Genomic DNA, 14847 nt, shown 5'->3' on the forward strand with positions numbered 1-14847 from the left:
GAGCAGGAATCCACTGGGCTTCTTTAAATTAGAGAAGCAAAGGTCTACTGTACTATATAGTACTTCCAAACTTGTTTCACTCAGATATGCCAGAATAACACTGCAACACTCTGCAAATGCAGAGGAGTAACATATCTAACTGTGCAAACAAGATATCTGATATTCCTAAAACACAAGCAAAGTTACTGTTTGGCCACAGACACTGACAGGGAAAATATTTCAGAAGTAAACACATACAATCAAAAATTATGTAGGAAGTGTTCCGCTTCATACCGGGGATGAAGCCTCTAGGTGCTGACAATACAAGAAGTGTTACATAAGACTGTGCACTTATTTTTAGAAGCACATTACAAAATTAAGTACTACACTGGAATCTGTTGCAGAGCCATGGACAGTTACATCAATGCGCACAAAGAACAATTGCTCAGTTGGAGCAGAATATTAGATTTGATTCAGATTAGAGTTCTCTCCTGCCAATCCCAAAACATACTGAACCATCTGAGACTAAAAAAGTTAATTTTCATTCATTAAAAGAAAAAAAACAACAACACAACAAACCACAAACACACTCCTAATCATAAATACGGACACATTCTCTTCTATGAGCAGCAGAACTAATAAAAACTCATTTCTTACAGATTTGTTCTTTTGTTTCTTAATACTTCTCCCACACCACGATAACCCTCAACTTCCTTCTTTTCTACGTCTCTTTGTGACCGTCTCTCTCGCCGCCGCTCCAGGGAAAAGAGTCACAGTGCAGACACTCTGGACGTCTGCGTGTGCTCACAGGCTGCCTGACCGGCTGCCACCATACAAAATATATACTAGATCAGGTCTGACTATCTCTTTTCCAAGGGGGTGCACTAATTTGGACTTCCTTCCTCTACCTAGACACAATTTTATGAGGTTTGTAGGACCATAATTTGAGTCTTAATTTCTCTTTCTGATTTAAGTTTCCATATATAAATATATTTTTAAGTATAAATTAAGTGAAATGCTTAACCTTTGACTCAGAAGTTGGGTTACCTACATATACTTGACTTATTTTAAGTTTTTATATATACACTCACTGAGGGACAGACAAACCAAATAACCTCACAAATCACACCTCCCCCCAAAAAAATGAATCAAAGTTTCCTAGGCATTTGCTTTCTTTAAACAGTACTAGATACCGCAGAATGAAGCCAGCATGCATTTGCCTAGATTAAACTTTGCTCTTCCCTCACCATCTCTGATTTTCACCGTTCCTCTCATTTTTGCCACTTTTTAAAAAACTACAGCTAACTTTGTCATCACGCATCACACTGCTCTTCAAAACAACCCAACCTGAATTTATCAATGTTGCTTCCCCCATTTCTTGCAGATACAGATATAAAACAATCCATTAAGCGCATCCTACTGTCAACAGATTTTACTACCACTGTTTGTTCATTTGCAGCCTACGTTATTCCTCTTCAGGCTCTTTGCTAAGTAGATTAACAGCATGGCCTGTGGACTACACTTAGTCTACTGAGTTTTAAAACACACCTCTCAAAATGTTTTTGTTTTAAAAACCAGACCGTGCAGACACAGGTATTCACTCATATAGAAAAGTCCAGCAGTTGTACGCTGGACAACAAGTTAAAGGGCAGCTAAAAACACCTGCTCTCAGTGAGTCACTCCTGGTTGCCAACCAGACCTGCACTCAGTCATCCCAGTTTTCAAGACTTGAGCTGTTCCTAAAAAAACAAATTCAGTCTAGTAGCGTATTTAAGAAAGGGAGGCCTGAAACTGAATCTACAGTTAGGACCCTAAAAGAACTGCCAGATGCTTTAAAACAAAGGTCATTTAAACTAAAGTTACATGTCTTTTGAAGATAAATAAAAGATTAGGATCACAGCTAATATCAATAGTTTGAAAATTCCTAATTAAACTGTCATGAACATACTACTTGCCATCAAGCATATACTGCTGGTAGTCACAATACACACCTACCCGAGATAAGGAAAGCTCAGAAGAGCACCAATCTCTTGGAAAACTACATTTTACCCTTCCAAGAAATTTGGAATACCTCCTGTTTCATCATAGATGCCCCACAACATACATGTTCTTATATAACTGAACTTCCATGAATCAGGGGGAAAAATAATATATTTATTGCCCAAAGCATATCATCCTGAAAGTACCCAAAAGTTCCCCCTCCCCCAAAAACCACCTCACCCCCCCCCCCCCCCCCGCAAAAAAAAACCCAAAACCAAACCAAACCAAACTCCATATCACAAAAGCACAGGAACCTGAATTTACTTCAACTTCTGCCATGAAATAAAGAGATACTGACTTATTCTCATGTATAATGCTGATCTTAATCAATTTAATCTTGAAGAATCAACTTACTAGAAATGTGCATCCACAACCAGTAAATAAGCCAACAAATTAAAATTTCAACATGAGGTACCCTTCTACTTCACCATGATGCTTTTGACATGTTGAAAAAGGTACACCGCACAGCAAAGTATCAAGAACGCTACTGACATTGCAACAAATTAATCAAATCTCTCACATAAAAAGATTTTTACTGTGAACTGTTTTACAGGTGGACACAATATTGCAAGGTACTTCTAATGTTCAGAATTGCTCATCATCTCTTCAGTCTTTCAAAAGTTGACACTGTGTACAGCTCTAATTTCTTTTTGAAAACCTTTCAGACTTCCACTTCTCCATACCACAAAGCATGGTATTAAACTCTCAAGAAGAGAGAAGCCCTTCTTCTATACTTTTTTTTAGCTTACTTAGTCATTATATCCTGGTTTGGACTCTTTTTTTTTTTAAAAAAAATATATTTATACACAACAAGTACTTTCTCGCAAACTGCAGTACTGCTGAATGGTGAAAGACTCCAAGCATATACCTGAACAAGTCCCCTACACAGCAGAGCAACAGAAAAGGAAGGTTGGCAGACCTTTTTTCCATCATTATAATTCTCTGGCAACACTTCCTTTGCAAGAACAGCTTTCACAATTAGAACAAAAAAATGCATTAAAAATAGTTACAAAGAATAGTCCGTCTACCTCAAACAATGCAAGGTTTTAGTAGGCTGGAAGGGGAAAAATACTATTCCAGTGAAGCTTGAAGAAAAAAAACTCATGCAGCCATATAGACTGTATGACAAGTACGCAGTCCACTGACACAAACATTAGTTACTTATTTTGCACTAGGACGGGCATCTTCCTACAAACCTTAGACAGAAGATATGACATTACATTATCACTGTCTGTGTTACAAAGGCAGCCTTAGAAAAACTTGTTTGCCAAGAAGTTGCCTACAAATCTAAACATTCGCAGTTTATAATTTAAAATAGTTGGTGGTTGTTTTAATGTAATTAGTCATACTGCTTCTTTTTGGTGCCTGGAAACTCCTTGCTATTGTTTTCAAATACACACATATTTAGATTGTAATAAAAGTGTTGCGGACATACAGTTCTGAAACACGTAAGGACAAACAATACAACTGCCACCTACTGAATTTGGTATAGGACCATTTGGGGGGGGGGTTTAACATTGCTTTCTCTAACTATGCATGTTAACTGCTATTGGTATCTAGTTCCACAGAAGCCTTGAACCATGCAAGTAAAACACGGGAAAGCGTCATCCTCTTACTACAGACTAGAACTTGGCTATAAATTGGTTAAATGACTTACCCAGAGTCACCCATCACTTCAGTAGGTAACTCAGAAAGACAGAAAGCATGCTCCAACTCTTATGCTTACGCTCAATCCACTGGATTACTGTCTGCTCAGTGAGAGTAATGCAAAGGAGGAGTTTCCATTTTAATTCCCACAAATACACCAGCATTTTAGACTAGTTTTCATTTTAAATAAGCTATACCTTTTTACAAATAACTTGACCTCAGCCAACAATATTCAACCATCACTGATCTCAAATGCATGAAAAATTTGAAGGCAGAACTTTGAAAATGCTTCAGAAGTTCATTAAACTGCTCACTGGAACCAAAAAGAACCCTGAGCGACATGGGGTACAAGATGATGCTTAAAAATACACGTACACACCCAAATTATCCCAAATCAAATGAAAACAGGAGGAAACAATGGTTTACTTACTAATGAATTTTTGATCAACAACTCTTGCATTGCAATTCAACAAGAGGAGGATGTGTCTGAAAAAAGTCTCAATTATAAACATCTTTTAACCTACCGGCATAATCTGAAAGGAATCCTCCTAGGAAATGTAGAGAGTTGTGAAATTAAATATATTAGCAGTGTAAAGAGTGGTCAGATGGCAGAGCAAGCAAGCCAAGGGGAAAAAATAATGCACGCTTTTCGGTAACACTACTGATAACCAATGCTATCTCAAGACAAATCGCGGGGGCTTAGTAACCGCTTTGGGCCAGGATCATTGACACCTTGATTTGGGGCCTGTTACACAGCCAGAGCAGAAGCTTAGCTGGTACACACTACAAAACAAATACTCATTTTTCAGCAGAGCATAATAAATGAAAGATAAAGTATAAATTAAAAGCAACTTGAACATTTTATGGTTTGGGGGTTTTTTTTATTTTTGCCAATACAAACATAACAAGTTTTTAAATCCCATGCAGAAATCTCTTACTGACTAGCGCAGACCATGTTTGGTATACACACACCTTCTCTAAAAACAAAGTAATTCCATAAGGACAATTTTAAACATCCTACCATGCAATAATTTCATTTGACACAATTCTTCCTACACTGTCATAGTGCTCAGTAAAAGCACAGTTAGCTGTCAACATACAGCATCCATCCTGAAAATCTCACACACAAAGTTAACTGTCAACATGCAAGTAGGTGCTTTTAAGTCAATGAGACTACCCACAAACTTTCAGTTGTTCACATGTTTTTACAGGAACCCGGGTCAGGAGACCAACACAACACACACAAACACAGAACGTATGTGCTAAAGCACATTTGGAAAGAAAAAGAGAAAAAAAACGGCCAACCCTATTCAGGAAACACAACTGAAACAGGTTGTTTTGAATTGCTCAGTACAGCATATCTGAGACATCAGGATAAATTTCAAGCAAAAACATTAGCAGATCTTTGTTGTGTAGAAGAATGTTTACATACAATTTTTTATTTATTTATACCTCAAAAGCCCAGATGAAGCAAAGTTAACCTAACTTGAACTTCTTGGCTTTTCAAAACAAGCACTGTAATTCATGTGCACACTGTATTAACAACAACTGAAAAAAAAAAAGGAGAAAGACTGTATCACTTAGCAAACATTTACATCTGTGGCAAAAAAAAACCATTCTTTTGACTTACTATGGTACTGTACTTCTATATAAACTGGCACAGAGCTTTCTATCTAAGCTAACATTTGGAAACACAGGCAACAAATACAGCAAGTATTCTGCCAAGAATTTATTATGTTTTTATTTTTTTTAAGCACACATTTTTTAAGGTGGCTTTTAAAAATCTGTATTCAAGCACATTATAGCTTTAAGGGAAGACATATTAAAAAAAATCAAATACAAGGATCTACTTACTTCAGAACAAAATTCTGTACTTGGAAGCTTAGGCGCACTTTCTACACCACCTCATAACAAAACAAGCAATTCAATGTTTCTCTTAAGTTTCCCGATCAAGTCAGAAAGCCAGGTGCAAGAAACCTCTCTTTTAATTCAACTATGGCATATTTTTAAGTTCTAATCACTTCTGGAGTCAATAACAACAAGGAAGTGCAAGATATTTTTGAATAAAAAAGTTATAAGACTGCTCTAAGGCTATAACGAGGTTACAACTTTGCACTACTACACAACAGACAGACCCTTACATCAACACAAAAACAAGTAAAAATTTTTTTAAAAGCTACAGCAGAGGCCAAAAATGCAACAATGTTTCTAATTTCAGAGCTAATCTCTATCTAGACAGAAATACATTTAGAAGTATAGCAAATACAGCAGAAATACTGAGAGCTACCATTCCACTGTGGGCATGCACAACCTTCCTATGAAAGGGACTGAGGCACAGATCAAGATTTTCAGGTGCAAAAGCCACTTATGGGACCAGTTTTTAGCATCAAACTTCAGGACGTGTTAACTGCCCTATTTTTCCACTGAATAACAATTCTCTAAAATTAGATTCTTTTAAAGAGAATTCAGATTAAATTTTTCATAAATTCCAGGGATTGTTTTCTTCATTTTCAGTTCTTAGCCAAGGGCTTTTGCTTTCACTTTTTGGTAGAACTGACACACAAATGGGTTACAATAACAGTGACTACTTTGACAGCAATATTAAGTTTCTAGAAGAGATGTGTAGACAAGGTTTATCTACTACTACACTCTTAGCTTTATCAACAGCTTCCTGAAAGTGAAACGGAAATACACTTGCAAGTCAAGACAGTCAGCTTATGATAGCGAGTATTCAAATCCCCTCCCAAAATCAGAAGCAGTCAACACCTTGAATTTTAGCATGCCGGCAGAGTTCTCAACATAAACAACAGTGGAAGTTGGAAAAAAAAAAAAAAAAAGAAAAAAAAGGCATTGGACACATACATTGCCTTCAAGATCATAAAACCGGATCTTGCGAGTTGTGTTCTATTCACATGCCACTATAAGAGAACTCAAAGAACACCAACAAACACACACCAACTCCTCCAGGTCCAAGCACAGACGCCTTTGCAATATAAACCTAAACAATTATTTTGCTCCTGCAGGTCTTTACAAGTCTTAACAGTCTGAAGCATATCCAAGTTTCCAGAAACAGAAAGGTTTCCACTAACTGATGTGACAGCAGGTTTGATCATCTCAAACTCCCTTCCCCCAGCTGCAGAGTTAAGACGAGCAGCCAGTCACCAGCACCAGATGTTACCGCCGTGCAGGCACACAGGAACGTCTCCTTCACACGCTCGAGTCACACGCAGCTTCTGCTGCTGATCCACACCTAACACGCGCGCGTTTTCATTTTCTCACGTCACAAAACCTCCAAAACAAAGTTACCTGTAACTTCACCAAAAAAAAAAAACAAAAAACCAAAAAAAAAACCCCAAACCTGCCCCCAAACAGAACCGCTAAACCCAGAATCCCCGTAAGCAGCCCCTTCCCTCTGCCAGGAGCCCACGTACACTAACTACACGCGAGGACTGCCCCTCGCACCCTCCCCGGTGTTCCCCCCCCACGCCCGGACCCCCAACCTGTCACCCCCCACCACCACCACCACCAAACCCCCCGGCCCCGGCTCACGCCAAAGCTTCGCACCGGCCCCGGGGACGGCCGGCTCCCTCCTCCGCCGGCAGCGCTGGGGAAAGCGGCTCAAGTTTGTTTTACGAACGCGTCCCGGGGAACACCACAACCTCTTCACGCACCACCTCAACCGCCGCCGGCAGGAGAGTGGGAAAGGCGCAGTCAAAAAAAAAAAAAAAAAAAAAATCCCCCAAATATCTTGTTTTTCCAAAGAAAACCAGCCAGCAGCACCCCGGCCCTCTTCACCCCGGGCCTTCCCGGGGGCCGGCGGAGCAGGCCGCAAAGGCCACTCCGGCGAGGAGCTCAGCCCGGCGCCGCCCGGGAGCGGGGCCGGCGGCAGCCCCGGCCGTGGGCGGCGGGTTTCGCTTCCCCCGGGTGGGGAGGGGAAGGCAGGAGGGGGTCGGGGCCGGGGCGACCGCGCACCCCCCGCCGCGGCGCGGAAGACGGGCTCGGCGCGGGGTCGGAGGAGTTGAGGGGGGGAGCGGGGAGGACAGAGGGGGGGGGGGGTTTGCCGAGGAGGCGGCCGCCGCTAGGCCCGGCGGCGAGGCGGCGTCGGCGGGAAGGAGCCGTCCCGGGCGGGCCGAGCGGGCCGCGGGGCGAGCTGCCAACGGCGGCGGCGGAAGGATGCGGGGCCCAGGCACCGCTGGGCCGCGGCCTTCGGCCTCGGCCGGCCCCGGAGCCGGAGCCCGGCGGCCGCCGGCGCCGCCGCCTCCCGCGGCCGCGGAGGAAAGCCGAGGTCGGCGAGCCGGGTCGGGCCTGCGGCTGCGCTCCCGGCTCGGGCGCCGCGCGTCCCCCCCCGCTCCCCCTCGGAGACAAAAGCTAAACGGAAACCCGGCGGGACGGCCCCGGACCCGCAGGGCCCCGCCGCGGGCCGCGACGCCGCCCGGCCTTCCCTCATCGGTCCGCGGACGGGACGGCGACGGGGCCCGGGGCGGCGACGGCGGCGGAGTAGGGGGGGGGAAACGACGACCGGGGAGGGGGCGGCCGGGGCCGGACTCACCGCATGAATTTTCTTGTCCCGCGGATTCAAGATGGCTGAGTATCCAGCACGGAGGATGCTGGGGGAGCAACCTTTACCCTCTGACCCGGCCGCCGCCGCCGTGACCCCCGCCGCCGCCGCCGCCGCTCGGCCCGGCGGCCAGCGCCGAGGGGCGGGGGAAAGCGCCGGCTGACGGCCCGGCCCGGAGCGGAGCGGCCCCGCCGAGGGGCTGAGGGCGACGGGGAGGAGGAGGAGGAGGAGGAGGAGGAGGAAGAAGGAGCAGCAGCGCGGCTCGCTCGGCTGCGCTCCCTCCGCCTCCCGCGGGAGACGCGGCCCAGCGCTTGGGGCCGCGCAGGCCGCCGGGCCCAGCCGAGACTCCGCGGGCCTAGGCCGGCCGCAAGGCGCCGGCGCTGACGGAGACGCTGCCGGCTGGGGATGAGGGGGGCTCCGGCCCCCATTTTGTGAGGGGAGAGGGCGGGTCGGAGAGGGGGTGCGGGGGCGGCGGGGCTCCCTGAGGAGGCAGGAGCCCCCCGGGGGTGCCCGGGGGGCTGTGGAGACCTAGGCCGGCCGGCCTCCCCCGGGAAGGGCCCCGGCCTCCCGAGGGGCTGCCCCATCCCCTGTGGCCGCCCCATCCCCTGTGGCCGCGGCCCGTCCGCTCTGCGCGGGTGACAGAGCCCGGGAGGAACGGCCAGGCCTTGCTGAAGGCTGTGCCTTCGCCTGCAGAGGATCTAGGTCAGGAGCTGCCGCCCTGGTGGGATAAATCCTGTGAAAGTTGGTATTTTCTCTGTCAGCGGGCAGGCAGGCCCTGCTATCCGCTTCGTTATTAAAATGGGAAAGCGTTGCCAAGATGACACAACCGGACTTTTTAATTTGTCGGCTCTGAAAGCACGCGTTTTACAACGGTGGCTCCGGTACGGCACACGCTGATGCGCAAAACACTCGTAATGCAAATAATCCCCTTGAATTCAATGAGACTGTCAACGGCACAAAAGCTAAGCCTGTGCACAAGTGTTTACAGGATCGAGGCCAACGTTCTTTGTGAAGTGGCTTCTCTGCTCCGTCAAGAAAAACAACGGCGCTTCTACCTTAATTTTGTTATGAAATCATCACGTAGTTCAAAAAATTCAGACAGAAAGACAAACGTATAATACTTTATCAGAAACAGCGGGTTTCTTTCAATAATTTCATGTGTGTGCTTTCTTCTCAGGTTTGATGCTGGAGCTCCAAACTGAATTGAAAAAATAAGTATTCAGTAGGTCACACGATACTAATGTTTTATAGAAATGTTAGTACTGCAGTAACATCTCTGTCAACATAAGTTTCGAAGATGAGCGAACAGTCTTTCATCTAAGAGAGGAGGCCAGTTTCTTAATGCCACCACAATTGTGTGCTGAGCTTGGGTGCCATGTCATTGAAAGGAATGTCTATGCACTTTGCCCAGGAAAATACTGCTTTTTCTTATTCTAATATTTTAACCTTTCCTTTGTCACGCAAATATTCATGCATTTGCTATAAACAAACCATTATAAAACAGCGCAAGTGACATCCTGTTTTAAGTAGAGTATCTGTGAACTTCTGGAGTACTTTAGTTGTTCAATCTGAAAAATCAAAGATTTCTTTATACCACATGACACATACAAAGGCAGCACTTTTAGACTGAAAACAGTAATGAATCTTATAAATCTTTCCTGTTGTTAAATAAGCTTTTCTATAGTCTGACTGACGCTTTTTACATCCATTTATAAACATTTTGCTTCATTATGTTTCATTTTACACTTTAATGGTCTGAGTTTCTTTTTCAAAAGCTAATTTTCATTGTATTTCCCCAAAGAGAAGTCATTTAAGACTTAGGATACCCAGTGATATGATGCAAGTAAACTAAGCACCTGACACTGTCATTTCATCTGCGTGGGCTGATCTCTGTCCATTGCAAAATCACGGTTTACATGCAAATCAATTGGCATTTATACAACAAGAAGCCTGTATAGTTCAACAGAGCTAGGGAATGGGTGAAAAATAGGTTTTCTTGTCTTAGACTGGTTAGCTTAGTGCAACAACCTAACTAGCAATCACAATGTGTGTAAATTGTGATTTAAATTCTGTTAATTAAAAAAAAATCTAACCTGCCCTTCTGCCTAAAACTATGTGCTTAGTTGAGGAACCTCGTCACTGCTGCTGTAGTAGGTGTGTATTTGACTTCCTCATTTGTTTTCTTAAAGAAAGTGAAAGCTGTTAGCATTTTCATGCTTTAAAATAAACTTTGAAGCCGCTGAAGAGGATGTATTGTCATATATGTGTTCATACATTTGCTAGTTTTAGTCTTGGCTCAATACATTTTTCTACAATGGTGAGGCCTGTTTTGCATGGTTGCACCTGCTTAATTAAAGAAGTGTCCTGAGCTCATTTAATGCAATGGCAGCTAATTGTGCATGGACACTCCTAATCTGTTTTGAACCTTGTATGATTCAGTTTGACCTCTTTGTGGAAGTCTTCGTCTACAAACAGATATGCATTTGTTATTTTTAATCTCATTTAATCAATGGTATCTTTTTTTCCCCTTGGCTTATTTCACAGACTAGGCTGATACACACCAGTTTTTAATCAATGTAATAATGTCTATAGGAGTCAGGCTGCAAACTTCTGTCTATGACAGCACAGGTGAAGGAACTATAATACATGATGGCAGCAATTTCAGAAAACCTGTCCTGCAGGTGGTTGCATGTGTAGGTCCATGCAGTCAACAGTTCGTGTGGTGCTCTTAAAGTCAATCATCACAGTCTTTTACCTGGTCTTCATGAAAGCCGGGGCCTTAATGTGCATGTTCTGAAGCAGTCGTGACACTCCTCTAGCAGCCACTTGGATTTCTGGCTGGCTATTTCTTCGGCTAATGCCCACAGAGGGCTAAAAGCCTACAGCATCTGGCTGGAAAATTGGGAAGAGGTCATCAAGGGAGACAGATGTGCTCAGAATCCCCAAATGCTTTCTTGTCAGCGCTCTGGGTGTTCACTGGAAATTCTCTGAAGTTTTTCTGAACCTTTGCTCCAGAGAGTTTGTGGATGCTCTTTGGCCCCGTTCAGCTGGAGCTCCCGACAGATGTGGGCATTGCGATCACAGAAGTGGGAGGAAGGCGAATTGCCCAGAGTATGTGCAGGGCACGGTTAGGGTGTTCCACTTTACCAAAACATAAAATTAAATTAGTCGTAGTAAGACCACCATCCTCAATCATGAGTGGAGGCAGAACATGCTGAATAGCCAGCCTTGTAAGTCATTTTTAAATAGAACATAAAAGTGCATTGGAGCGCAGCAAGGGTCTTTCCTTCTCCCACCTACAGCTTGTCCCAGTATCCCTCAGGAAAAACAAATACAGTGCAGTCACCTAGAGCGAGGGTTAGCAGCTTTTCAGCTGGTGGTGAAACAGGCTGTATTTTTCTTTCTCAAATTAGGGTTTAAGTCCCTTGGAAGAAACAGCTTGAACCAGAAGATAGTGCCCCTCGATTGCAAGGTGCGTTTGATGAGCTAAAACGGTGAAATACCTCTCCTGAAGGAGGCAAAGGAAAGGTGTCTCATTTCTGCTGAACTCACAACTGTGGGAGACTCATGAATTGGGAGCGGCAGCTTCTCACCAATGTCTTTCTTGCCGCATGATGTTCATAAGTCTCTCAGTTGCTTTCTTTGGAAGAAGGTTGTAGGGTTACAGCATTGCTCTGAATTAATCTTTGCCCTAGAAGAACGTAGCAGATTTTTTTTTCATAAAAATAGCCTATTTGATTTTTTAAATATTTCTAAAACACAAGGATAAAGGTGTGTCAAAGTGTACACCAAATCTGATACTAAAGATCTCACCAGAGAGGTGTTAAAACATTTTTTTCAAGGATAAAAGCACTAAGACCTCTCATTTTCCTACTGTATTTACTCATAATTCTTAATTATTACACTAAAATGGAGCACAAAATACTTAGATTTGGGAAGATTTGGTTAGTTAGTTTGACTTTTGCAAGTCAGTCTCCAATTTCTAGTTTATTTAGGAAAGGTAAGGGAAGGATCAGCTGTTTCCATGGCACTGTCCTTATCTATCCTTTCACTCCTACAGGGGATTTCCAGGGATGGCTGCTGGCAAGGGAAGCCCTAGAAGTGCAGCTCCATTGCTGTTTTAGTGTTAAAACACATCACAAGGTATCCACACAGATGGCCTCTCATCTGCTGGATTTGTAGTTTCCAGGAGGGAATATTGGGAGCGGAAGTATCTTTATCTCAGTCTCTCATATTTTTACTATCAGGAAACCCTATCTCAGCCTTCTGCTGTAGTGCCTTCAGTGTCTGATTTAGTGCTAATTATACCAGAGTACCAGGGAACAAAAATATCAAGTTTAAAAAGAAATCTGCCAATTCTGGAAAATAATATGACCCCAAACAGGAGATAAAATGTAAAATTTTCCAAAAATAAGATACTTCGTGCTGCTGTATAGCAACTAAGAGGTCTGCCAGAGTGCTAGTAAATGAGAGGATAAATCAAGAGTTAGAGATAGCAGCAGTTTCAAGTGTGTCTTAAGAGAAAGAGAATACTGCTGCAGACGGAAATATGTTTTCCAGAGGAGAGAAAGTGTTAGAGAAACACAAGCCGGTGTCAGAGTAGGTGCTGGCTGACATTCCCAAGCACGATTATCCCTGGAGAGACGGGACTTACGGCAGTGGTGACAGGGGAACCCTTCCTATCTTAGTTCTCAAGATTGCAGTCAGCAGTGCTCTTGCTGGTGGTTATTGGAGAGCTGCCTGGTCAGATGTGCTGTTTCTCATTTGAAACTATTAAACCATAGAATCACAGAATCATAGAATCATTTAGGTTGGAAAAGACATTTAAGATCGTCAAGTCCAACCATTAACCTAACACTGCCAAGTCTGCCACTAAACCGTGTCCCTAAGTGCCACATCTACACCTCTTTTAAATACCTCCAGGGATGGTGACTCAACCATTTCCCTGGGCAGCTGCTTGACAACCCTTTCATTGAAGAAATTTTTGTAATATCCAATCTGAACCTGCCCTGGTGCAACTTGAGGCCATTTCCCCTTGTTCTATCCCTTATTACTTGGGAGAAGAGACCAACCAACACCCACCTCACTACAACCTCCTTTCAGAGAGCGATCAGGTCTCCCCTCAGCCTCCTTTTCTCCAGACTAAACAGCCCCAGTTCCCTCAGCCACTCCTCATCAGACTTGTGCTCCAGACCCTTCACCAGCTCCGTTGCCCTTCTCTGGACACGCTCCAGCACCTCAGTGTCTTTCTTGTAGTGAGGGGCCCAACACTGAACACAGTATTTGAGGTGTCACCTCACCAGTGCCAAGTACGGGGGTACGATCGCTGCCCTGCTCCTGCTGGCCACACTATTTCTGATACAGGCCAGGATGCCGTTGGCCTTCTTGGCCACCTGGGCACACTGCTGGCTCATATTCAGCCGGCTGTTGACCAGCACCCCCAGGTCCTTTTCTGCCGGGCAGCTTTCCAGCCACTCTTCCCCAATTCTGTAGCGTTGCGTGGTGTTGTTGTGACCCATATGCGGGACCCGGCACTTGGCCTTGTTGAACCTCATACAATTGTCCTGGGCCCATCGATCCAGCCCGTCCAGATCCCTCTGTAGAGCCTTCCTACCCTCCAGCAGATCAACAGTCCCACCCAACTTGGTGTCCTCTGCAAACTCACTGAGGGTGCACTCGATCCCCTCGTCTGGGTCGTTGATAAAGATATTAAACAGAACTGGACCCAGTACTGAGCCCTGGGGAACACCACTTGTGATCATGTCAAAAGACAGACAATGTTTTATTTTGTATGTTGGGGGGTTTTTGGCATGACTTTTCCACGTGACTAACTGGTGTAGTTACTATGAATATGTGCTACATAGCACAGTCTCCCCATTAAGCTGCAGTCCCTGTTGATAAAAACATAAACTTAAGTGTTTAAGATGGTGATAATTAAAAGTTAAGCTGGGAAGTAAGAGTTATTACAAGGGCTTTGTAAAAACGATTGGCAAATATATAGCCAGCAGCCTGGAGAAAGCAATCACAGTATCTACGGTAAAAGGAGGATTCGTTTCCCTTATGACAGGTCTCAGCTGGGGAAGGGAACAGCCCAGGGGGCTGGAAAGTGCTGGATTCTAGTTCTTGCTTTTTGACAGTTTTTCAAGTTTGACAGTCAGGCCTACTTCCAAAAATGTGCTCTCCCTTAAATAAGCGTTAATGAGCCCAGCAAATGAACTCCGGCTGCAGCAGATGACGATAGTCTGCCATCCCACCAGAAGGCAGAGGACTCCAGTGACGCCGTCCCACTGGGCAGAGCGCTGGGACCATGGCCCCAGCCCTGTTCAAGCAAGTCACCAGCGTGCAGCTGCAGAAGACCCACAAGAGCACGGCTGCCCGGGCAGCACAAGTTAGCCAACTCATGCCGTGATCAGAAGTTTGATGGGGCCTGGAGAAGAGTCCCTGAGGTCCCCAGCGGTGCCGTCATCTACCCCGTGTCTCGTGCCGGCCCTGCAGCCTGTGGGTGGTTTCACGTGTGGACAGACCCTGGGAGTGCTTGCTGACTGCAGAAGTGTTTGGCTGGGCTTTGTGCCTGTTTGAAGAGGAGAGTCGGCTTTTAAGCCACTTTGAAAGCTTTGCTGAGT

General features: G+C 44.8%; 1 protein-coding gene across 1 annotated transcript in view; it reads right to left on the reverse strand.

Annotated features, from left to right (window-relative positions):
- The window catches only part of CNOT2 (CCR4-NOT transcription complex subunit 2), a 94969-nt gene extending 85788 nt beyond the window's left edge, over positions 1–9181 (reverse strand). The window contains 4 exon segments of the mRNA XM_075058181.1: positions 8216–8559; positions 8562–8637; positions 8639–8748; positions 8751–9181. Coding sequence (XP_074914282.1) covers positions 8216–8559; positions 8562–8637; positions 8639–8748; positions 8751–8826 — 606 coding nt within the window. The 5' untranslated portion in view covers positions 8827–9181.
- Between the last annotated feature and the right edge of the window lie 5666 nt (positions 9182–14847).

This window comes from Buteo buteo, chromosome 26, assembly GCF_964188355.1.
Source record: "Buteo buteo chromosome 26, bButBut1.hap1.1, whole genome shotgun sequence".
Lineage (NCBI taxonomy): Eukaryota > Metazoa > Chordata > Aves > Accipitriformes > Accipitridae > Buteo > Buteo buteo.